A 24,760-nucleotide genomic window follows, 5' to 3' on the forward strand; every position below is an offset into this window, starting at 1 on the left:
CATGACAGTCCAAGGATGTTCAGGCTGGGTGGACTGACCATGCTAATTTCCCCATAGTGCTCAGGGATGTGTACGTTTGGTGCATTAGTCAGGGGTAACCCCCCCCCCCCCTTCTCTCATTTATCTCTCCACCCTTCAGCCTCTCTGCCTGTATTCCTGATGAAAGGCTTTTGCCTGAAACGTCGATTTTACTGCTTCTCGGATGCTGCCTGAACTGCTGTGCTTTTCCAGTACTGTTCTAATCTAGACTCTGGTTTCCAGCACCTGCAGTCAATGTTTTTACCCTCTGCAACTCATATGCTCCGCTTGCCGCACTTCTCAATTTATAAAGCCAGCTGGAGTGCCTGTTTGATGGGCTTCAGCTAGTCAATGCTTTTGCATGGTTACATCATTAATCCCACATACAATGGTCTCTCAGAATCTCATTAAGGGTTAAACCAAAATCACATATCTCTGTCAGTCACCTTAACCTTGTCAAAGATCCGGATACAGACTCCGTGGTTCTCAAACTGCCGAGTAAAACTGATAGTACCTGAGAATTAGAGGTGGTTTGTGGTTGTAATATTCCTTAACTAAATCCTTCATCTCTTCAAAGGTTTTAGAATCTAGTACTTCGGGGAAAACTAGGCTCCTAATAACCAAAAAAGCTGCAGTTCCATAAGCCGTCAGGAGAATTACTCATTGCGTTTCGTCTGCCCCAAAGTCATTGTCCCAGAAAAAATAATGCATTCTTTCCACACACTTGGGCACAGTCTTCAACAGCAGAATCAAATGAGTCAAGCTTCCCAAATATCAATGCATGAAGCCAGAAATGCTTACCCCCAATCAAAGACGACTGTTGAGTAAATTTCTTCAGGAGTTTGCTTTTCTCTCGTTGCCACTAAAATAACTCCAGACAGGCCTGTCACCACATCACCTGTTACTTAGACATGGAGAATCCTTGACACTGATCCAGCTCTTAGAGTAAGCAGGATGTCTAATACTCCTATTCTTCTCTGTCAGCCAGGGCTCCTTGATTGGGGCTATTAATCTGGTCCAATCAAGGAACTCATCTTCAAATGGCATCCACCTGGCTGACCTCATTATAATCACTATAGTATCATGAGCAAAATTTGCTACAATATAATTGGTCACTTCATCACCATCATTAATATGGATTGTAAATAGTTGAAGCCCCAGTATTGATTCCTGTCATCTTGCACTATTTATATACTACCTCCAACATCATGAACTCTTATTTTCTGCACAAATCTTATTTGGCACATTACTGAATGTCTTTGAAAGATTCATATACAATACATCTACTAGTTCCCTTTTAACTACTCTACTTGCTATATACTCAAAAATATACTAGTTAATTTGTCAAACACAATTTGTCTTTGACAAAACCATGTTGACAATACTTGATTGTATTATGATTTTCTAAATTTCCTGCTGCTACTACCTCCTTAATAATTGTAGCATTTTCCCAATGATTGATATTAGACTAACTGACTTATACTTTCCAGCTTTCTAATTCTTTCTAGAGATGCTACATTTGCAACTTTCCAATTCACTGGGGCCTATCTGAATCTGGAGAATTTTGAAAGATTACCACCACTACATCCACGATTTCTTTCGTCACTTTCCAGGTTATATGCTATCAGGTTTTTTTTCCACTAGTAATCATAATTGTTTTAAATTCATATTTCCTTGTTGTCCCTCTTGTATTTTTTTTTACTATTATTGAGATGCTTTCATACTTTCTATTCTGAAGATAGAAACAATTTTTCACTTTCATATAATACAAGTCCAGGTTCCATTCTAAAAATTTGAGTATATCATCTAAGCTGACACTCCAGCACAGTACTGAAGGTGTGCTGCATCATTGGAAGTGCAGTTCTTCAGATGAAATGCTGAACTGAACCTCCGGATGTGTACAGATTAGCTACTATGCTCATTTCATTACAACGGTGATCAAATTTCAGAAGTACTTCATTGCTTGTAAAGCCCTTTTAGGTCAATATAGAAGGAACAATAAAAATAAGCTCATTATACTTCAAAGAGGAAATCTCTTCTTTGTAAGAGATAGAATTTCATGAGATATTGTTCCTAATTTTTAACCACTGCTACCAAATGCTCTGACTCATTGTAGCAGTTCAAAAGCTTAGAGACTGCAATCATTCATCAGAACACAAACAGCAAAATGTCCTTGATGCTAAAACCGTGTACAAATCAGATTTAATAAAGGCAAAAGCAAAGGATACTGCTTTTCAAATACAGCTTTATCACCAGATGAACTCAACGTGACTGTACCTGTGGAAGAAATTTATCTGAAGCGATACTATGTCTTGCTAACACATTGGGCAAAGCAGGATTAGCATATTCAAACTGTGGATTGTAGGTGAACTCAGATTTGAAGAACTTGATCTTCTCCTTTTCTACATTTGATGGTTTAACAGCAGTCAGGATGCAGAGTCTACGAGTGTTGCTTTCACCGTCTCTCCCTTGTCCAACCGATAAACTGGACCTCTGCAGGCTTGAAAAGTAAAGTCTTTTTATCTTACCCTTTGGCCTTTGGGACAGACCGATTCCACTTCCCACTACTGATATGCCAAGTGGAAATTTTGAATCACTTGCAACCAAGTTACCCATGAGTAATGCAGTATGCCCACTTCCAAGACACCAGTCCTTGTCAACCATTGGCACAGAGGAGCTAGGGGTCCGGCGTTCCTTGTACCGCAATACAGCTGAAGGCTTGGCAGATTTTCGGTGCTTTTTGTGATGGCTGGATGATAACCGTTTCTTCTCTCCCTTTGCTGGCAACAAGACATTGTAACCATTGTTTCCTGTAAATATTTCCTTCAAAATGCTGACAGAGACTTGCTGGAGATCTGCTTGGCTTGTGTCACATTTTTCAGAGGGATTCAAAAGAACTGATTTTTTGGCTAATTCCAATTCTGGCCAACGAAGTTTTTCTGCAGAGATTGGAAAACAGAAAGGGTCAATGTAACTTTGCATGAATCGGCCCTCATTTGTGGACTATTTCCATATATGTTCCCTGTAATTAGCAAGAGTAAACATCTCAGTGATAAACTGACAGGAATGCAACAGGGAATAGGCAAGCAGGATAATGCCAAGTTTCTCTTTAACTACAATTGCACAGAATAATAAATTGTTTAAAACAAGCTAAAAGCACACATATTGACTATCTCCCCATGTACAATTGTCTTCAGTGCAGAGGTTGGTTCAGTTGAGCCCAGCTGTTCCAGAATCATGGTACATAGCATTCCTTGGAGACCAACATTGCAATAGAGTAGAGTTGGGGTGGGAAAGGAACCAGGGCCTTCTCTTTATCTCATTAGCTGTTGTACAAGTTTAAACGATAATTAGTGTTACTGAATAAGTAAGCACTTCAATGTTAGTGAAAGGGTAGCATGGTATGGTAGGTAGGATGGGCATGGAGAAACTTAACGGAAGGGTGGGTAAGCACAAGAGACAGGTGGGAGAGTGTGGGCATAATTCCAAGGGTTCAGGACATAATTGGGATGGGGAAGGTGCGTGGTCAATTCTCCAGCTCATTCCCAAGGCCACTATTGCCAATTTGATCTGTATAATTTATATGAATTTTAGAATCACCCACAATTATTCTGTTTTTTGTTTTACAAATTATGATTCCTGCTTTTCAGGATACTCTGTGTTACAGTGTAGCTCTTGGTAAGCGTCCTGTAAACTAATCCCACTAAGGCAGTCTTTTCTCTGCTAGGTCTTAGCTGCATTTGATCTTCCAGTATCATTCCCCCCTACTGCACTGATCTCACTCCTTACTAACAAAGCTACCCAAGCTCCTACTCCCTCCTACCATTTCTAAGATGTCAAATTCCCTTGAACATTCAGTTTCCAGCCTCGATCAGTTTTCAACTATCTCTCTGTAATCACAATTACACCTTCCCATTTATTTCTAGTTGTGCTGACTATAGCTCTTATCTTATTTAAAATGCTGCAAGTATTCAGATAAAAGATTTTTAATAATTTCCCAACTCTACTCTCATTTGGTGGTACACTGTTTCCATTTCTGTCATGCTTTGGTTGTCATCATCCATATCATGAGATTTCATTATTGCTTTCTTAAAATCTGCCCTATCTTTTGCAGCACCAACTACCCATCTGTCCCTAGTTATTAAATTTAAAGCCCTCCCTTCAGTCAGGACACTGGTCAGAGCAGGGTTCAACAGAAGAGTTTGCTCTTTCACTATATGCATCCACTGCCAATGAATTGAAACCAATTTCTCCCATATTAATATTTGAAGCATGTGTTTAACTCTCTTCTTAATTACCTTATGCTAATTTTGTTCGTGGCTCAAGTAGTAATCTAGAGATTACTACTTTTGTGGTTAAGCATTTTAATTTAGTCCCGAGCTGCTGACACTCCCGAGCTGCTGACACTCCCTTACTGGAACCTTGATCTTAGTTCGAACTATGTCACTGGTACCCATGTGAATCAAGACAACTGGATTCCTCCCCTTCCATTTCATGTTCATTTCCAGCCATGAGAAGACATTCTTAACACTAGCATCAAGCAAGCATTATAGGCTTCAAGACTCACTTTTGCTACAGAGAAAAATATTTACTCACTAACTGTACTATCCTCCACAATGACTACATTCTTTCTTCTTTCCCAATTTGGATGACTTCCAATCTATGGTGCTGTGGTCAGTTTGCTCAATCTCCCTGCTCACAGAGGATTTAAAAACTTGATATCAGATGGATAAGTACTATGGGTGAGTCCGTTCCAGTGCTATCTTCTGAACAAAAACTGAAGCACTTATCCTGAAAGGTTGACAATTTCTGGGGTCAATGTGTTCAGGGAACTTTTTTCCCGTCCTGATTCTTTGCAGTGTCTGATAAATGGACAGAGTTCTTCAACTCTGAGCTAATGTTTCTCAAGCTGTAGATGCTCACTATAACCGTATTTGCTGTACATCACAATGTGTCCAGCAGCTCCCACAGTAGTGCTACAGTTGAAATACATTACTTACTCTGCCAACTCAGTAATATTTTGTTTAACTGATCAGGGTTTCATATTTTGAACTATGACTTAAAGATTATTTGTAGTTATATTTAGATTAACTAATTAAACTATAACTTTAACAAAGGGCTTATGTCTTCCTAGACTTTATGCAAGCTACTGTCCTAATTCAAAGAAACTATAAAATTCACCAACCTATCACCAGCTTCTTACATAATTAATATCCCAATTCACAGGTTTTGCTGGCTGTTGTTCCACTTTGACCAATCCGCAAGTTGTAAAAAAAATCAGAAAATCTCTGCACCAAATGTTCTCTTCCACTAAATTTCAAAGTGAAACACCCTACTGAAATTGTATTCTGTCAAGTTAGTCTTCATAGTGCTTAGCTCTTTAGTGCAAGTCTTCTGGTTTTATACTTGCAAAGATTTAAAAGACATGGAGCAGCCCTTGCTGATCAAATAAAAAGTTTAACCAGATTATAAATGAACTGAATAGCCGCTGCCACGACACAGTTTATTTACTAATTTGTAGCACCGTGATGTAATCAAGTTAAGGTTAAAGTTATGTGCAAAATATAAACTCCAACTAGATTTTAGAGAAGGACAATGCTTTATCGTGACTTACCAAAAACCCCGAGAGAAGCAAGTACTCTATTAGAGGGAGCAGTACTTTGTACTACTTACTAAAGGATATATGATCAATTAAATGAAGGATTTTTTTACCTGTCTTTTATATCGTAAAGATGATTTTGTTAGGACTGCAGTACAGTTAATTCCAATATTATAATGACGAACACAAATGAAACAGTTACAATTATGCTACTTGGACTAAAAGGACTATATGGGTGAATATTTCTGAGTGAAAACCCAGAGATAACAAAGACATGGTTAAGGAGAGACTGGATATGCTGAGACTTTTTTCAGTGGCGTGTAGGAGGTTGAGAGGTCACCTAACATAGGTTTATAAAATTTTGAGGGGTATAAAAAAGGCAAGCAGCAGGTGTCTTTTTCCCTAGGGTGGTGGATTTCAAGACAAGGGGGCATATTTTTGAGGTGAGAGGAGAAAGATTCAGACAAAAAAGACATAAGGTGCATTGTTTTCCTTACACAGTGTGGTTCATGTGTGGAATGAATTTTCGGAGGAAGTGGTGGATGCAGGTACAGCTATAACACTTAAAAGACATTTACAGAAGTACATGAATAAAAAAATGTTTGGAAGGGTATGGGCTGCGCGCAGGCAGGTGGGACTAGTATAATTTGGAGTTATGGCTGGCGTGGTCTGGTTAGACTAAAGGGTCTGTTTCTGTGTTATCTGATTCTATAACAGATTACTGATGGCATGGCCAGTCATAGGGGTAAAAATAGGCGGCCCTAGAGGTAGAAACATAGAAAACAGGAATAAGAGTAGACCATTTGGCGCTTTGAGCCTGCTCTTCCACTCACTGTGATCATGCTGATCATCCAACTGGGTACCCCATTTCTGCTTTCACTCCATACCCCTTGATACCTTCAGTCTCAGAGCTGTAACTCCTTGAAAACATTCAACGCTTTGACCTTGTACGCTTTCTGTGGCAGAAATGTCCACAGGCTCAACATTCTCTGGGTGAAAAAAAAACTCTTTTTCTCAGTCCTTGATGGCCTAGCCTGTATTCTTAGACTATGGCCACTGATTCTGGACTCCTCACTCATCAGGAATATCCTTCCTGCATTTACTTTGTACTGTCCTTTCAGAAGATGGTTTCTATATGATTACCCCCTCATTCTTCAAATCTCCAGTGAACACAGTCCTAACCAAATCAGTTTCCCTTCATATATCAGCCCTACCATCCCAGGAATCAGTACAGTAGACATTGAATACACTCTCTCCAAAGCCAGAACATCCTTCCTCAGATGAGGAGACCAAAACTATTAAGAATATTCCAGTTGCAGTCTTGCCAAGGCCCAGCACGTCATCCCTGTTCCTGTACTCAAATCCTGTTATTATAAAGGCAAACATACCTATTGTTTCTTCACCACCTGCTGCACTTGCACGCTTAGTTTCAGTGATTGGCATACAAAGTCACCCAGATTTCATTACATCTCCCCCTTTCACAATCTATCATCATTCCTAAATTAATCTGTCTTCCTGTTTTTTCCACCAAACTGGATGAGCTCGCATTTATCCACCTCCCCCCACCATCCATTTGCCCGTTTGCTCAACCTGTCCAAATTACACTGAAGCATCTCTGTATCCTCCTCACAGTTCAACTTCTTATCCAGTTTGCGTCATTTGTAAAGTTTGAGATATTACATTTAGTTCCCTCATCTAAATCATTAATATCAACAGGTTGATCCAAGCACTGATCCTGGTGGGTAGCCACTTGGAAAAGAACTTTTTTATTCCTACTCCTCATTTTCCATTTGCCAACAGTTCCCTATCCATAGATGGGAAACTGGGAAAGCACAGCAGGTTCCCTATTTATGTCAGTGGACTTATCCTAATTCCATGTGCTTTAATTTTGTGTTTTCAACTTTATTGAAAATCTTCTGACAGTCTGACAAAATAATATGCATGGAACCCCCTTATTAATCCATCAGTTACATCCTTCAAAGATTCCAGTAGGTTTGTCAAACATGATTTCTCTTTTGTATATCCTTCCTGACTCTTTCCGATCCTATTTTCCAACTGCTATGAAAACACTTTATATTGAACTCTCGCATTTTCTCACCACCAATGTCAGGCTGACTGGTCTATAATTTTCTGTTTCTCTCTACCTCCTTTTTTTAAAAAACACTTGAGGTTAAATAGCTACTCTCAAATCCACATGAACTGCTCCAGAGTCTACAGAATCTTGGAAGCCAACCATTATTTCAAGGGCCACTTCTTTGAGTACTCTGGGATGTAGATTATCAGGCTATGGGATTTATTGCCCTTTAATTTCCTCAACACCATTTCCCCACTAATATTAATTTCCTTCAGTTCCTCCCTCTCACTAGACCCTGTGTTCTCCAACATTTTTGGAACATCGTTGTTTGTACATTTCTTTGTGAAGGCAGAACCTAAGTATATATTTAATTAGTGTGTCATTTCTTTGTTCCCCATTATAACTTCAACAGTTTCTGACTGTAAGATATATACATTTGTCTTCCCTAACCTTTTTCTCTCTTTATACCTGTGGATGCTTTTACAATCTGTTTGTACAACCCACAAGTTTACTCTCATGCTCTACTTTCCCTCTCAATCAATCCCTGTTTCCTCCTTTGCTGAAATCTAAACTAATCCCAATCCTCAGGTCTGATGCTTTTTGTGGCCAACTTGTAACCCCTTTCTTTGGATCCAATATTACCATGAATTTCCCATGTTCGATCGGCCCACCTTTCTCATTTTAGTTTTGTGTCAATCATGGAGAGAATAATCATTATGCTGCCTCCAAACTCTTTAAACATTTGTCGTTGCCGAACGACCAGCACCCCTTCAAATAACGTTTCCCAATTTTTCACAGCCAATCAGCTTCTTATATCATGATAGTTTCCTCTATTTAAGTTAAAGGCCCTAGTCTCAGAATCAACTACGTCAATCTTCACGACGAATTCTATATTATGACGATAGATTAGAGGTAAACTCGTTTGGGGATTAAATATGGCAGCACGTAGTAAATAGCAAATAATATAAATAAATATCATCAGAACTATTCATTTTAAAATGCCAATCTCTGCACTATTATTTGGCTAATAACAGAACAGCCTAGTCAATCAAGTGGAAACGTGATGACCGGAAATGTTTTAAAGACAAACGGCTCATTAAATCTTCTTTTAAAATATATCTTCCAATGTTCAAGCTGTACGAAAATAAATCATTGATTAAACAATACTCCTAGGTGTCTGCTTGAAAAAAAAGCAAAAAGAAACGTTCTCAAAAATGGACATGATTGAGATCAATGACAAAAAGTTGACACCATCGAAAACTGCAATGCGGCAGGTGTTAAGTCAGACTTTCGCCTTAAATTTTCCAAGCAGTGAATAGGCGGACCAAACCTCCCCGCGCTCTCACTACAGTAATAACTGGATATTTTGCTCAATGTCCCCGCAGAACAGGAAGTGACACGTACCGGTTACTCGGATTGATTCCAACATCCCTGATGACCGGCAATTGCAAGATGAAACCACCAGAAGAGGATGGATCCCGTTTTATACTTTTCCTTCCAGTTGCAGAGAAGAACAAAAAGAAACTGACGGTGCACAATTTCTATACATACATATATATGGCAACAGTGTAATCAATTCGACGCATCGTCACGAAAGACAAACAGTGGGCTTGTAATTTGCACTGAACTCCATCGTAGTTAAATGAGGTTTCACCATGCACCGTGTACCTAGACAGCCTGTGTTCGGCTCAGTTCCGCAGAACTGCCGCAGTCTCCAACTCCTCCATGGCGTCTGCGTCGCTGACTCCTCACCTGTCATTCTCACGTTCCGCTTTCCAGCCCCTGGTCTGTGTTCCCAAGGTAACCCTCTGTTTCGTCATAACAGACGCTATATGACGTTCGTCACTTGGGAACATCGTGTATGTTTCTAATTGCAATGGTTACCTTTAACATTAAACTCTAGTTTAATAGAAAATAACATGTTGGAAATCCATTGTTTGTGGACGACAAGCAAATACGTTCAGGAATGATGGGACACTCTGCCTTCGTTCCACCTCCAAATCCAAATAACGAATATTTTAGCTGCCAATAAATACTATTTAAACCATTCAAAGGAATGCATTCTGTAATTTTAATGGTTGCATAATGTTATAGTAAGAAGGGTTAATGTTATATTGCCTCGTCCATCCAAATGATGTCACAGATAGGATAAACTGCACATTGTGGAGCAATCAAAGGAAGCAGGTTTACAGTGTTTACTAACTGTCTAAGATCCTAGTAATTTTGCCTGGCCAAATGTAGTTGCATTTGCAGAAAATAAGCGATAATGTCATCTAAGGAAAATGCTTCTTCTGTCAATAAACTACCGAGGTGTATCCTTCAGCACTCATCACTGGATAGGCCCAGACAAAGTAGAGACTGAAGGATTGGTGACTGTGAACTACCTCAAACAATTCATAACCTGTATCCCACACTCCTTGAGGAAAGAAATATCCCCAGGTATCAGGAGTAGTTCTCTGGGAAAATACCGTATTAGCATAATTAAGTTGTATTGGCCTGAAAGAACACCAGCCTTGTGCATAACAGAAGATACAAGGGACCATAATGTGTGAAGAGAATAAATTAATGTGACAATAATTACTTTTTTAAGTCAAACAATATTACATTGCACAAGTATAGTAAATTCAGATCTTGTGGCAATTAGACCTAGATAATTAAGAGAACATAAATTAGGGAAAATTCAATTTCAACTGATTTTAGCACAACCTGTTGATTTAAATTATAATACTTTTGACATACTCTTTCAGGCAAGTTTGCAGAGAAAAAAACTCTGTATGGAGGTGTTCAAATCACAGTGGATGCTCATTGTTGCTCATACTGAATTCCATGATTTGCAAATTTTCATAAATGCCCTTTACATAGGAAATACACTTTATATATTGAAATTTTCTGAATAAAAGTAAATCCAAATCAAGAGAATTTGAGTAATCATTGGTATTGGCAGCGAAGATGTTATAAGTGGATATTTGGAGTATTAGATAGAATGGCTTTCTACTAATTATTTGGTGTATATTTTGAATAATGAAACATATAGTGATTAATCCATAATTGTTAAAGTATTAGGGCTTACAAGCACTCATCAAGATTGTGAGCTTGAATCTTAAATGTTCTATCTGAATGACGGCATCCCATTGAAGATACAATATTTTGGGTGAAACTTTAATTTAATGATCCATGGACCATTTTCAGTGGATGTGGAGATCCCCTGGCACTGCTAGAAGAAAGGCAAAAGGCTTTCCCAAACATCACTAGTACAACAAATTACAAGAGGAAATGACTTTGGATTTGGTGATTTTGTATTAAAACTGAAAATGCTGTAAATAGTCAGCAAGACATGAAGTATCTGCATAGAAATATTGTTAACACTTCATCTGAACTGGAAAAAAAAACAAATATGTAACAGGTTTTAAGTCTAGAAGTGAAGAATGGTGAAAATCTGCGATGGGGTAGAGGGCAAGTGCCACTAAAGACAAAAGGGAATATAGTCTGAGGCAAAGAGATTTAATCATTGAATACAAAGCAAAGTTTGGATCTGGAGAAGCTGAAGATGATGAAAAATTGGAACAATTTTTCTGAAATTGCTATATTTAATGTGGACAATTTAAAATTAAATAAAATGTAACTATTGCAATGTCCTCCAATTCTCTACCCCAACAGTGAAATCCAGTGAATCAAATCCAGATGATAGGACCCTTGAGTTGTATCAAAATCACAGCTATTCCTGTCAGTACTACAGCAAATCCAATAGGACAATACCTAATTCCTGATTAGCCAAGCGAGATGGAGTAGGGTAGGGTCTGAGACTGGCATTGTAACTTACTTGGCATCACATGGACAGAAGGGGTTAGGTTTCCAGACATTGGGAATCCAGCTTAATGCAGAGCAGTCAGTTGTTGGTAGTGGAAGAATAATTCTCAGATATTAGCTTTCATAATGATTAAAGGTAACACCTTTAGCAGCAGAGGTAGAGCATATGAGGAGAGGTGAGAGAAACAAAGAATAAGAAGGCTATGGAGGTTTTACCCTCGGTGTAGAAACTAATACCAAAGATGCATTTACCTGGACTTGTTGGAGAACGTATTCTGCAGAAGCAAAATTAGAAAGTGCTAGAGAAATTCAGCAGGTCTGGCTGTATCTATAGAGAGAAAAACAGAGTTAATGTTTTGAATCCAGTGACCTTTTATCAGAACTGAAAATAGCTGGGAAAGGGTGGGACAGTGGTGGAGAGTGAATAGAATACATGGAGACATGCCCAGGGAGAGAAGAAAAAAAAAGGCAAAGAAATAGCTTATGATAAGGCAAGATAGAGAAAGATATGCTCAGCATGATGTGAATGGGGAGTGTAAATGGTTGAAAATGTTCTGTTCTGGGAGCTCCAAGAAATGGCTATTCTGGGAGCAACCCATACCAAACAGGACCTAGGGGTCTGGAGGAAGGATAACAACAGGAAGGATAATTTACACTTTATGAAAATGTTAAACTCAATGTTGAGTCCAGAAGGCTGCCTATCCCTTTCTTATTCTCTCCCTGAGAACTATGTCATGTATTCCATTCACCTCCCCACCCTAACCCCAAATCGTAGTACAAATACTACCCTTTTTCAGTTATTTTCAGTTCTAAAAAATGGTCAGCTGGCATGTGCAGAACCTCTCAGTGCTCACAATCATGTAGCTTAGAAGAAACATTGTCTGTTACTCGTGGATTTGTATGGAAGTGCTTATAGGTGGAACTTATAATGCTAAAGCACAGCTAATTGCTAAGGGCTTTGAAGAATGACTGGGTGATATAGATGTTACTGTGACTCTCCCACAACTTTAAAACTAAATGTTAAAATCTTTTCAGCTCTTCCAGCCACAAATTCAGCGAAATATAGATACTACATCATAAAAAGCCTCATTTCTGCAGGCAACAAATGGAAATGGAAAACTGTGGAAATTAAACAAATGCACTTATGATCTGAGTGATTCTCCAGGGTGAAGTTTTTTTTGTGAGATCAGGTTTACTGAAAATTGATTGTGCAATATTATACAGGTCATCTAAAGAAAGGTATACAAACATCTTCAAGGTGTAGGTTTATTATTTCTTAAAAGTTTCTATTTATTGTTAATTAATAATCCCATTTGGAGAGTGATAGTCCCATCACTAGTAAGTAAACTGGGCCTTCAGAAAAATATTATGTTGCATTGAAGAAGAATCAGTGCAAGTGTGAAGCTTGATTGGTTAGTTGAACTATTTGAGCATTCATACTAGATCAGATGGTAATTTTGATGTGTCAATGTTAAATAGTTGAATGAAATACCTAAAAGATGAGAATACATAAATATTCTATGTTCTATTACAACCGTATGGAACAGAAGCAGAAGCGGACTTTTTGGATCCTTGAGCCTGCTCCACGTTAGATGAGATCATGTCTGATCTGTTTAATTCCCCTGCCCAAAAAGAATCTATCATTTTCTGTCCCTGTCTCCAATGTCTTCTGAGACAGGGAATTCCAAAGAAGGTTGTCAATGGGCAATAATCTGATATTTGCCTGCTGTAGGATGTCTGTACATGCATATTGCAGCTTACTCTCACTTAACTTTATATCAGCTCGATTGAACTTGTTGACAACCAAACCTTGGTTCTTTCCTTTGAACCACAGAAAGTACCTTTTTTTAATCTCTGAGTGCCAGTGGTGTCTGGTGCAGGATATGCTCCCTTCCCTTTTCCCTTTGGTTTGGGAAGGGGTCTTCCCTTAACCTGTTCCACTTTCCCTGGAGTGCTACTGCTATCACTTGGAGGTTCAGCTTTTGCTACCCTCTTCCAATAGGTGAAGCTTCACCTTAACTTTCTCCTGTCCTGACTGAGAGCTGCTCCGTTCCTCTGTATACTCTTTTCCACTTGACCTTTGATCAACAAACTGCAATTTAGTTTTTTTTCTCAAATGAAAAATCTGTTATTTCACACGCTGGCAAAGTCTGTGAGCACTTGTTTTGAATAATACTAATTTCTCTCTCTGGCTCTTGAAAACAGTCAATGGTCACCATTCATTTGGACACAAACTCCAGACATCTTGCCTGGTCAACAGTCAAGCCTAACCATACAATATCCACCTTTTATGCTTCAGACATTGGTCTTGCAGTTTGATTTTCTGAAGAATCTAGAGCCAACAATTTTTCTTCACATGTACTGGGTTCCTACAATAGGCACGCTTGGGATGGTTTCCCACCAGCCTCTCATCTATATTTCCCCAGTTCATAGTCAAAGACAATTCTGTTTTCTCTGCCTGGCTTTTCTTTTCTCCAGCTTATCTCGGGAGTTATCACCTCATCCTTATCTCTCTAGTTTGTGATAGTTCCCAGAGCCTACATTCCCTGAGTTTATAGGTCTTTGCATTAACCGATAGCCAGAATTGCTGTTTGTCTGGACCCTGCTACCCTCTGTTCTGTTATGTGTCTGGATTGAAAAGAGTATTGAAGTTCTAAACATCTGAAAGAAAATTATCTGGAGGAAAATTACCTCCTGAAGGTTTTCATGTCCATATCGACCGGTCAAAAGCGAGCTAAGTAAGTCTGGTCAGGCCATTTCTGGAATATTTCCTAAACACTTTCAGTGCATACCAGCTAGTGCCAAAGTGTTTATCCTAACATGTTCTTATCAGGAAAATTATAGCTATATGTAAGAGTTCGGGAAGGAAGGTCGCTATCATGCAATTGCATGTCATCATGAAAAGTGTAAAGTTCCAATAGTTAGTAGTGGAGAGGCAACTAGTTGTGGATTAAAATTTAAAATGCTCAGGTAATGAACTTTTACACTATTATTGCAATTGCTCTCTATTCTATTATCCTCGGGGACACAATTATACTCTCATGATAAGTTCTTATTTCAAATTGAACTTCTACACTTCCTTTATCAATGAGACTTAAGGCAGACCCAGCTTCAAACGATAAAAGATCAGATTATCCCCCTTCAAAGGATAATTTCCTCCCCCTCAGCTTTCCCGTTTTCTATGCTGTCACTCATCTCCCAATTTTTTGACCACGTTATTTTAATGCGCTTAATAAATGGTCATAAAACAATCCTCACTTTGTCAGAATACTTATTTATTGTATTATTACCAGAGCTAGATAATCTCCATACAGTTCCTTTAGAGCAGTGATTCTCAACCTTTTTTTTGGCCACAACAGCACCTCCCCGCCCCCCTCTCCCAGGAGCTCTTTTCAGGTTCCTGAGCCCCCACAGTTTCAATCAGGGATACAACATGAACAGATAGACAGAAAATCATTTACTATTGAACAGTCTGTGGCCCCTTCAACTGTACCAGGGCCCCTAGGGGGTCCGTTGAGAATGACTGCATTAGAGCACTGCCAAAAACATTTATGTTATTTGTTATCTCTGTCAACCAGATTAAAAACAAAAGCTGGGTCTGCCTTAAGTCACATTGATAAAGGAAGTGTAGAAGTTCAATTTGAAATAAGAACTTATCATGAGAGTATAATCTCATCCACATCGGTCAAGTTTCAAAAGACCTCAACGTATTGTTTTATAAACGTTTTGCTTTCCACAAACCTTGCCAACTAGGTTTGATATTAGGCCAAACTATTGGCAGCATGATAAGACTGGCTAAGCCTAAATTGTCAATGTTCACATCTGATTTTTAGTCACCTGTCCAACCACATCATTGTCAGCAGGATCATGTGAAAGTATGACTCAAAAATTTGCTGTCTCATAGTCGAAGATACTTTCCTCAGGTAAGAGTGAATAAGCTTCATAAGCTTCCCCTGTCAATCTGCTTTGTAATTGCAATGTCCATTGCTCTACTGGCCACTGTGATAACGTTTCAGCTCTTTGAAACATAGGAATAGGAGTAGGCCTTCAGCCTGCTTCTCCATTTAATAGGGTCATAGCCAAATGAACAAGCCAAAGTCTTTTACCCACACAATTCCCATAATCATTTACACCATTGATAATCAAAAATTTATCACGCTCTAGTTTAAATATACTCAAAGACTGACCTTCCATAGCCTTTTGAGTAAAGAATTCCAAAGATTCAACACCCTCCAAGGGAAAAGAAATCTCCTTATTTCAATCCTAAATGGCATCCCTCTTAATTTTAAATTGTGCCACTTTGAACTAGACTCCCTAACCAGGGGAAACATCTTACTTGCATCTAATCTGCCTACACCTTTTAAGTATTTTATAGGTTTCAATGAGATTATATCTCATTCTTCAAAACTCTAGGAACACAGACCAGTTTGTCCATTCTCCTTTCAAAGGACAGTCATGCCACCCCAGAAGCAAGTTCATTGCACTTTATGGCTAAAAGACCTATCCTAAGATAAACTACACACACTACTCCAGATGCTGTCTTATCAAGCTGCTATGTAATTGAGGCAAAACCTCACTACTCCTGTACTCAAATCTTATTGCAATAAAGGCGAACGTGTGATTTACCTTCCTAACAGTGGTTAGCACTGTTGCCTCACAGCGCCAGAGACCCGGGTTCAATTCCCGCCTCAGGCGACTGACTGTTTGGAGTTTGCACATTCTCCCCGTGTCTGGGTGGGTTTCCTCCAGGTGCTCCGGTTTCCTCCCACAATCCAAAAAATATGCAGGTTAGGCAAATTGGCCATGCTAAATTGCCCGTAGTGTTAGGTGAAGGGGTGAATGTAGGGGAATGGGTCTGGGTGGGTTACACTTCGGCAGGTCGGTGTGGACTTGTTGGGCCGAAGGGCCTGTTTCCACACTGTAAATAATCTAATCTAATCTAAAAAACACCCTATTCTCTCCCTAGTTACCCTTTTGTCCTTAATATATTTGTAAAAATCCTTTGGATTCTCCTTAATTCTATTTGCCAAAGCTATCTCGTGTCCCCTTTTTGCCCTCCTGGTTTCCCTCTTAAGTATACTCCTACTTCCTTTATACTCTTCTAAGGATTCACTTGATCTATCCTGTCTATACCTGACATATGCTCATTTATTCCTGCAGTCTGTTCTCTGTCAGTCTATAACTAATCCATGCCAGTACACTACCTCCTATCCCATGAGTTTTAATTTTTCTAAGCAACTTCTTGTGGCATCATTACAAATTCTTTCTGGAAATCCAAGTATACCATATCCATTGACTTTTCTTTATCAATTTTGTTAGTAACATCCTAAAAAACTCCAAAAAGTTTTTCAAACCCATTTTTCTATTCCAAATCCATGCTGACAATGCCCAATCACATCATTTTTATTCAAGTGGCCACTTATTACGTCCTTTAAGATAGACAAGAACAAAGCAGCCTGCTTGATTGGCATCACATTCACAAGCATGCACTCCTTTCACCACTGACAGTCAGGAGCAGTAGTGTGTACTGTCTACGAGATACACTGTAGAAATTCACCAAGGCTCTTTTTGAAAGCATCTTCTGTACCCACAACCACTTCCATCCAGAAGGGTAGGTGCAGCAGATACCTGGGAACACAACCACCTTCAAATTCCTCTCCAAGCCTATTCATTATCCTGACTTGAAAATATATTGCATTCCTTCACTGTAACTGAGTCAAAATCCTGGCATTCCCTCCATGAAGACACTATGGGTCAACCTACAGCATGTGGACTGCAGTGGTTCAAAAAGGCAGCACACCATCTTCTCGTGTGCTACTAGGGACAGGCAATAAGTGGTGGCCAGCCAGCAACAGCCACATCCTATGTATTTTGCTTATTACTAATGTAGGCCTGATGGGTCTGTAGTTTCCTGTTTTTTACCTTTGCTACATTTTTAACTACTGGGGTGACATTGCAAGCTTCCAATCTGCAGGAATAATTCAACAACCAATGGAAGTTAGAGAAATTATTACCATTGCATCAATTATCTCTGTTGTCTCTGCTTCCAACAATCCAGGATGCAAGTTTTAGATTGAAATTCGGTGTAGTTCCCTCTCCAGAGCTGCAATCATTCTCCCTTCTTGACTTGAGCTGTTTCAATTGGAATTCCATCTCCAGAATTCTCTTTCCTCTTTTTTTTGTTGCTGGAATTCTAATTTGCTGCTCCAGTTTTTAATTTATATGTTTCATTATCTTCAGTTTCTACCTCTAGATATTTCATCACTATTTTGTAATTTCTGTTTTTGTGGTTTTTGGACAGAACATCACTTCTAAGTGCCTAGCTACACCTTTAAAATCTTAAATGGACAAGGTTTTTAGTTTCTGTATGTAACTTTGTTATGCTCTACAAAAGGATTAATATCATACATGTACATCTTAGCACCTTTAATCTTACAGATTCAAGAAACCATTTTGCAGTTTTTTTAAAAAAACTGTTTTCAAATGAATCATTTGTTTCCCCCAATTCCAATGCTGTGTTGTACTTCTGTGAATATTCCATACTCTGAGCCCCAAAGTAGATCCAACAGGTGAGGAGGAGGATCTGGTCGTAACTCTTCATTTTATTTACTTCCTAGCACACAGCTATCATGTTTCAATTAAAATGAGCTAGAAAATGGAAGAGCCAATTACCCAGGTTTTATTGAAAGGTAATTTTATTACTTACTAATCCACCAAGAAAACAAAACTGTGATATCAAACACAAGTAATACATTTTGTAACAAAAAAAGCGATACATGAAAATTAAAGCCAAACAATGTAAGAGTCCTTACTGTATTAAAATGATAGATTTTAAACCTGAGGCCACAGTTGGCTAATTTGTGGATGTGCAGCCACAGCAGTATCAAGGTCTATAGATATCTTTGAGTCTTGGTGAATGGTTATTTTCTCAAATTGGTTTTTCACTGGCCAGTGTTTTCAAAGGTGATGAGAGATCAGGCAGAGAAAGTGAGTTAGGTTCTAGTCACAAATTCTTATTCCTTCTTCTCCCGCTGTTGGACATATAGATCAATATAAATATCATTACCCAGTAGGAAGAGAGAACCTTTGCCCTTGCAGGAGAAGTCTGGGACCACTCCTACAGGGATGCAGGGATATCCATGTCCAGTCAAATGAGTGAATGCCACTCTGCATGCCTTTTCAGCACTTTCCCAGTGACTGTGTTGTCAGTCTCATTCATTGCACAACCGTTTCTAACTATTGGCTAAAATGGAGTCTCCCTCTTGTACCTTGCAAATAAGGTAGCCTCCCCATATCCTCTGGGGAAAAATGCCCAGCTCCACTAAAAGCCAACCCTCAAGCCCGAAGGACAAGAGTACCAAGGCCTCACAGGAAGCATCCTGCCTGCTGCTTAAATGCCCAATCAGCTCACATCTTGGTAGAGACATTCCTCTGGGGAAAAATGCCCAGCTCCACTAAAAGCCAACCTTCAAGCCCGAAGGACAAGAGTACCAAGGCCTCACAGGAAGCATCCTGCCTGCTTCTTAAATGCCCAATCAGCTCACATCTTGGTAGAGACATTAGGCTTAGGGAGTGTGGGAGCACGTGCCAGTGAGCACGTCACTGTGACAGCCTTGCAGCTGATTGAGGAAGAAACACTTAGTCCGTTGGCATTCAGAGGATTACTGAAGACCAGCACCTGCTAGCCCCAGACAAGAGAGGACCCTGTGGTGTCACCAATCCAAATGCACAAAACAGAACAGCAGTGGGAGATCATATATGGGATGCAATGGCCCTCATAGTCCAGAAGTTGTATCAGCACAGTGAATCATGCAACTACGTGTCAGCCTCCATGGACAGGCTGCCATAGAATGCCAGGCCCAGAACCCTCAGGGTCTGTTTCAAATGCACACAAACCTACACTCCATCCATTGGACAGATGGCATGATAACAAGGATGGGGTACTTCAACCCCGTTCCTTTCACATTACATGTGTTTGTTAGTCTTTCTTTGTCGGCACTAAACACATTGTTACATTGTCATGGTCATTGATGAAACCCAATAAGTAGAGGTCTACTGCACTATATGGAAGCTGGGGAACAATGCATATACATGGAGTTGGGTCAGGTTCTCATCCAACACCTTCTCTGAAATGAGACAGGTTGTTGCCAAAAGATACACATCAAGGAGAAGAACCACACACAGGTCCTTCAGCAATTTTGACTGCTGATGTGGTTGGGCCTTCCACATCTACTCTTGGAAGTTCAAGCTGTGGAGGTTCAACTTGCTTGTGGAGTCACACCAGAAAACCTCCAGGGCCAACAGGCTTGACAGCCAAGCAAGCTCCCTGCACTCTAGCTGTGGAACACAGGGGCACACTAAGATGCAGTGGGAGGGAGGGAAGAAAACTTATTGAGGACACTTCGGTGGTACCAGTAACAATGGCTTGTACGTGACTGTCAGCTTCATTTATGAGACTGTAAGCGGCATAGTTGAGGTGAATTGTAAAGGCCTAGATTAGGGGAGTTCAAAACTAGAGGGTATAGGTTTAAGTTGAGAGGAAACGATTTAAAAGGGACCTAAGGGACAACTTTTTCACAAAGAGGGCCGTGCATAAATGGAATGAACTGCCAGAGAAAGCGATAGATGCAGGCATGTATTGTTTAAATACAATATTTAAAAAACATTTGGATAGGTACATGAACAGAAAACGTTTAGAGAGATATGGGCTAAATCCAGGAAAATGGGACCAGTTTCATTTGGGAAATCTAGTTTTAATGGATGAGTCGGAATGAATGGTATGTTTCAATGCTCTAAGACTCTATAAATGTTTGTCCTTTCATATTACATGTGTTTGTTAGTCTTTCTTTGTCGGCACTAAATGCATTGTTACATAGTCATGGTCATTGCTGAAACCCAATAAGTGGGGACCTACTGCACTATATGGAAGCGGAGAACAATACATATACATGGAGTTGGGTCAGGTCCTCATCCAACACCTCTAGTGTTTAGCTCCCTCAGTGTGCAAAGTTTTAGTGTCAACGAGTTGTCCAGCAATGCCTCTGCCAGGGAGGTGCAATATACAGTGGGCCTATGCTAAAGGATTGCCGGGGAGTAGGTACCCTGCATATCTGAATACTGTAGATCACATAGATCTGTGATCAACATCCATTCCCTTTAAAATCCCTATGATCACTGGTTGCTATCACAGGTCTAGTCACTTATCCCATCATCTCCATTTGTGCATGCAGCCATTTTCTTCCCGATTGTACACTTGTGATTTGTATCATAATGGAAGTTAACAGTGAGTGCTTCTGTGCCAGTAACATCCAACTTCATAGCTGAAACGTGTGTTGCTAGAAAAGCACAGCAGGTCAGGCAGCATCGAAGAAGCAGGAGAATTGCGTTTCGGGCATAAGTCCTTCTTCAGGAATGCATCCAACTTCATGCTGAGCATCTAAACATCCAGAGCTCCTTGCTAGTAGCCCATCCTGTAAACCCCCACGTTTCACAGATTGTAAGTCCACACCCAGCCTGTCCATATATGTCTGCAGTCTGCACCACTCTACTTTACCCACATAACTCGTGGTAGATGTAGTGACCATGCCTAATGTGGTCATATGGTGCCATCACCTTCACCCACCAGCAATTCTTCTGCCCAAAGCCAGAGTGCTCCTGACCATGGATGACACCGTTTCCCACATGATACCCTTCCCAGCCATGCTTTACCATATCTCTCCCTTGTAGATCCTGCTAATTTCCTTCACAATTGTATTTTGCTCTTAGCCCACGGCCCCAGTGCTGGAGTATCTTGCCGTTGCTCAATCCCATAGCCACAACCGCACTTCCCCCTAGATCCCTCTTTCCTTTTACACTCTGTCGTCAGGCCTGACAGACTCGATTTCTCCCCCATCAACACCCTAACTGCCAAATAGCCTCTGAATAGGTACTGCAGATGTAATGTCAACAAAACAAATCATTACTTAAGCATGATACTGGAGGACTACTGGTACTTATGGAACTGTACCTCAAATTAGTGCTTTCCTAAGATCAGAGAAAAATGAGCATGAGTAAATGGTTATTAGATGTTGCCATAATATAATATATTCTTCCCGTTGTTCATCTTGCAAGAATTAACCTGAGAGTCAAAGTGGTTTCTGTATTTGTTTGTTTCATACATTCAATTCATTCACCAAAGATACATTAGTAACATGTCTGCAAATTACTCGAACCCTAGTATCTGTATTCAGTTAACGTACATCAAAGAGCTTCATCAGATCCTTTCCAGAGTATTGAAGTATCCCTCGGCTTTGATCCTGCTGCCATTTAAAGGATCTATGTGCAGGGGAGATGAATGGCATGACGAAACATTTTCCATTTCAAAACAAACATTCATTTTTAGTGATGGTCAGCTTAATTGAACCTTGATTCTGGTTTTTAAAAGACAACAGCATTAGAATTGAAGTTGAAATGTACAATATAACATGCAAAAGCTGATATGTCTAAATGGAAATTAATAGAAAGCCTTTGATAAATTCTTCATCAGACTTCTGAAAAGCTTCATATAGCGAATATTTTGAGTAACAGTGTCTAGTGTTATATTAGACAAGTGTAATCATTTGTGCATAGTGTTTCTCAACAACAGCAAATGGGATCAATGATCATCTAACCCACTGCTGGGGTGTGCTGATAGATTAGGAATGTTGGCTAAGACACAATAAAAAGAAACAACATCTTTATATTTATATACCACCTTTAGCAATATAAAAGATCCCAAGGTAATTCACGAAAGTACAGTCACTCCTCCGTATCTGCAAGGGTTCTGTTCCTGAAAACCCTCATGAATGGTGAATTCGTGAGTACAGAGCATATATAATTCTAGCTTTAGGTTCCCTGATCTTAAGATTATGACTTTTTGCCCATTATTTTTGAGTTAAAATAAGAAACGTTAGTGACATTATATCAATACTTAAATAGAATATGATTTTGTAACATAAGAGAATGAAAATTAGCACAAAGAAAAGTGTATACAGTCAGTATCTGTACGGTCAGTAGCCTAAGTGACAGACCATAACTAATGCAACGCAGCACAGTCTACACTAGTATCCCAGCCATGAAAGTGGTCTCAGATACATGATCTTAGCCTGCAGATATTAATTAATTGTTTATTCATTTTTGGTACAGGCGAATTTGTGAAAACTGATTTCATGAATACAGAGGAATGACTGTATTATAAAATTACAAACTCATAAGGAGAAATTAGGTCCAATGACCAAAAGTTTGGTTAAAGAGGTAGGTTTAAATTAATATTTTAAATGTGGAAAGGGAAGTAAAGAAACAGAGTTGCTGGGAGAAAATGATAGAGAGTAGGGCATACCAGCTGATGGCACTACAACCATTGGTTCAGTTAATCAGAATTAGAGTTGGCCAAAGATGAAAATTTGAAGAACATAGAAGGTTTATGGGGCTAAGTGATTATAGAGATAGGTCAGAGAGCACAGAGCTGATAGGTAAACAGCATTTGATGCAGGCAGCAGAGTTTGCGATAAACTCAGGTTTATGGAGGGTAGAATGCAAAAGTCCAGCTAGAAGTGTATTGAAAGTCTAAAGATGACAAAAGTATGAATAAGTTTCAACAGAAGATGGTGTAGATGGTCAATATCGGGCAATGTTACAGAGATGAAAGTAATCATAGTAATGGTGTTAATACATGGTTGAAAGCTCATACTAGATTCAAATGTATACCAAAATCACCAACAGTCTGCTTTAGTGCCTGTCAGTTGCCAAGGAGAAGCATTGACTCAGTTGATAGGGAACATAGTTTGCAGCTGGCACTGAAAGCATCGATTTCAGTCTTCTGAATATTTAATTGAAGTAAATTTTTGCTTATCCAGAACTGGACATCAGATAATCTGATAATTTTGGATGTCGTGAGTGTACATTTGAAAACAAGGCATTCATTCAGCTCTTCTTCGAAATGTGCCACTAAATAGGAAACATGAGGAGAATATTTATTTTACTGTCATGTACAAAGGAAATATTTCCAATAGTGCAGCATTCCCTCCAGTGCACTGAAGTATCAAGCTATATTATGGGTTTATATCTTAACTCCAGCTTGAAAGCAAGAGTGTTACTAATGGAACCAAGCTGATACTTCTAGTGGAATGCACAATCGTTTTGTGTCTGACCCACTTCAGTTTCTGTATAGTGTTTTAAACCTGGCAGTGTTTACTTAGGCATTTTGTTACGCTTCTCTGATAGATATCTTCCTCCTCCAGGATTACTTTGTAAAATTTACTGAATGCTCTCCATAGGTGAAAACTTGTATTGGAGGGCTTCTTTAAATGCCATTAATAGATTCTCTTAAGACAACAACAGAGGTAGATTTTCTATTAAACAATATAACATTTAGCAAGGAAACACTGATTCCATTGAGAAACACTGTTATCTCATTGTTGGGCGTGCTGGAAATAGGAGGTGCTTTTAATCAAGTGTTTATACTGAGTGCATCCAGAACAGCACAGGTGATGTTGGCTGCAATTTCATAATACATAAACACTGATTTATCTTGCTCTGGCAATTACAAAAAAATGCTTTTTAAGAGCCTGTACTTCTGTTTAGCAGCTGACAAACGATGGTTCCATTTTAGAATGCAAATAAGGGAATAATATTTTCAAATGCCTAATTTAGTGTTTCCGTATTCTGTTCTATATTCCAAATATTTGAGAAAGCCAAACTGAAAACTGATAATCCCTTCTAATTTTTAAAGATTTTTTTTATCTGCTAATGTACAAGTTTCATTGGTTTAATTTTATTCAGTCAATTTTTGGTTTCATGCTCAGCCAGTTACAGCTTTGTGTAGAATAATTTGCTTGCACAGGAAGAGAGAGACATATCAGGAGATCAATAAACAAACTTAAAAAATTATAGAGGAATGCTATTTGTCTATGATAATTTAAGATGTTTCAAATATCTCTTGTAAACACTGTCTGCCACTAGCCAGTACAGTTTACTCAATTACAAATGTTGGCAGGAGCAACCTTTTCAAGCAGTTCAAGAATAAATGACATTTAGATAAATCCACATTTAACAGTCTATCACAGCCCTAAAACCTTTTGAAAAATTATTTTCTGCCAATCACTGCTCAAAGATGTATTTTGTGCTACAATTATAGGAACTTGACTTTTCACTGCATTTACAATTTAGAGAGGTACTATTTTCCTCTTTACCAATACATCCTACAGATACTCTTTCCAGCTACCTTCCATTCGCAACAATTTACT

General features: G+C 39.2%; 1 protein-coding gene across 2 annotated transcripts in view; it reads right to left on the minus strand.

Moving 5' to 3' along the window:
- LOC122564397 (uncharacterized protein KIAA0895-like) overlaps positions 1-9,735 on the minus strand; it is a 43,750-nt gene extending 34,015 nt beyond the window's left edge. The window contains exons 1-2 of one of the 2 annotated variants that reach the window (XM_043719196.1): positions 9,096-9,735; positions 2,296-2,957 (exon numbers count right to left, since the gene is read on the minus strand). In XM_043719196.1, the coding sequence (XP_043575131.1) occupies positions 2,296-2,957; positions 9,096-9,120 (687 nt within the window). In that variant the 5' untranslated portion in view covers positions 9,121-9,735. Of the gene's footprint in view, positions 1-2,295; positions 2,958-9,095 lie in introns of those variants that run through there. The other variant, XM_043719198.1, reaches the window with a different exon arrangement.
- Positions 9,736-24,760: the final 15,025 nt, after the last annotated feature.

Source organism: Chiloscyllium plagiosum, chromosome 29 (genome assembly GCF_004010195.1).
Source record: "Chiloscyllium plagiosum isolate BGI_BamShark_2017 chromosome 29, ASM401019v2, whole genome shotgun sequence".
Taxonomy (NCBI): Eukaryota; Metazoa; Chordata; class Chondrichthyes; order Orectolobiformes; family Hemiscylliidae; genus Chiloscyllium; species Chiloscyllium plagiosum.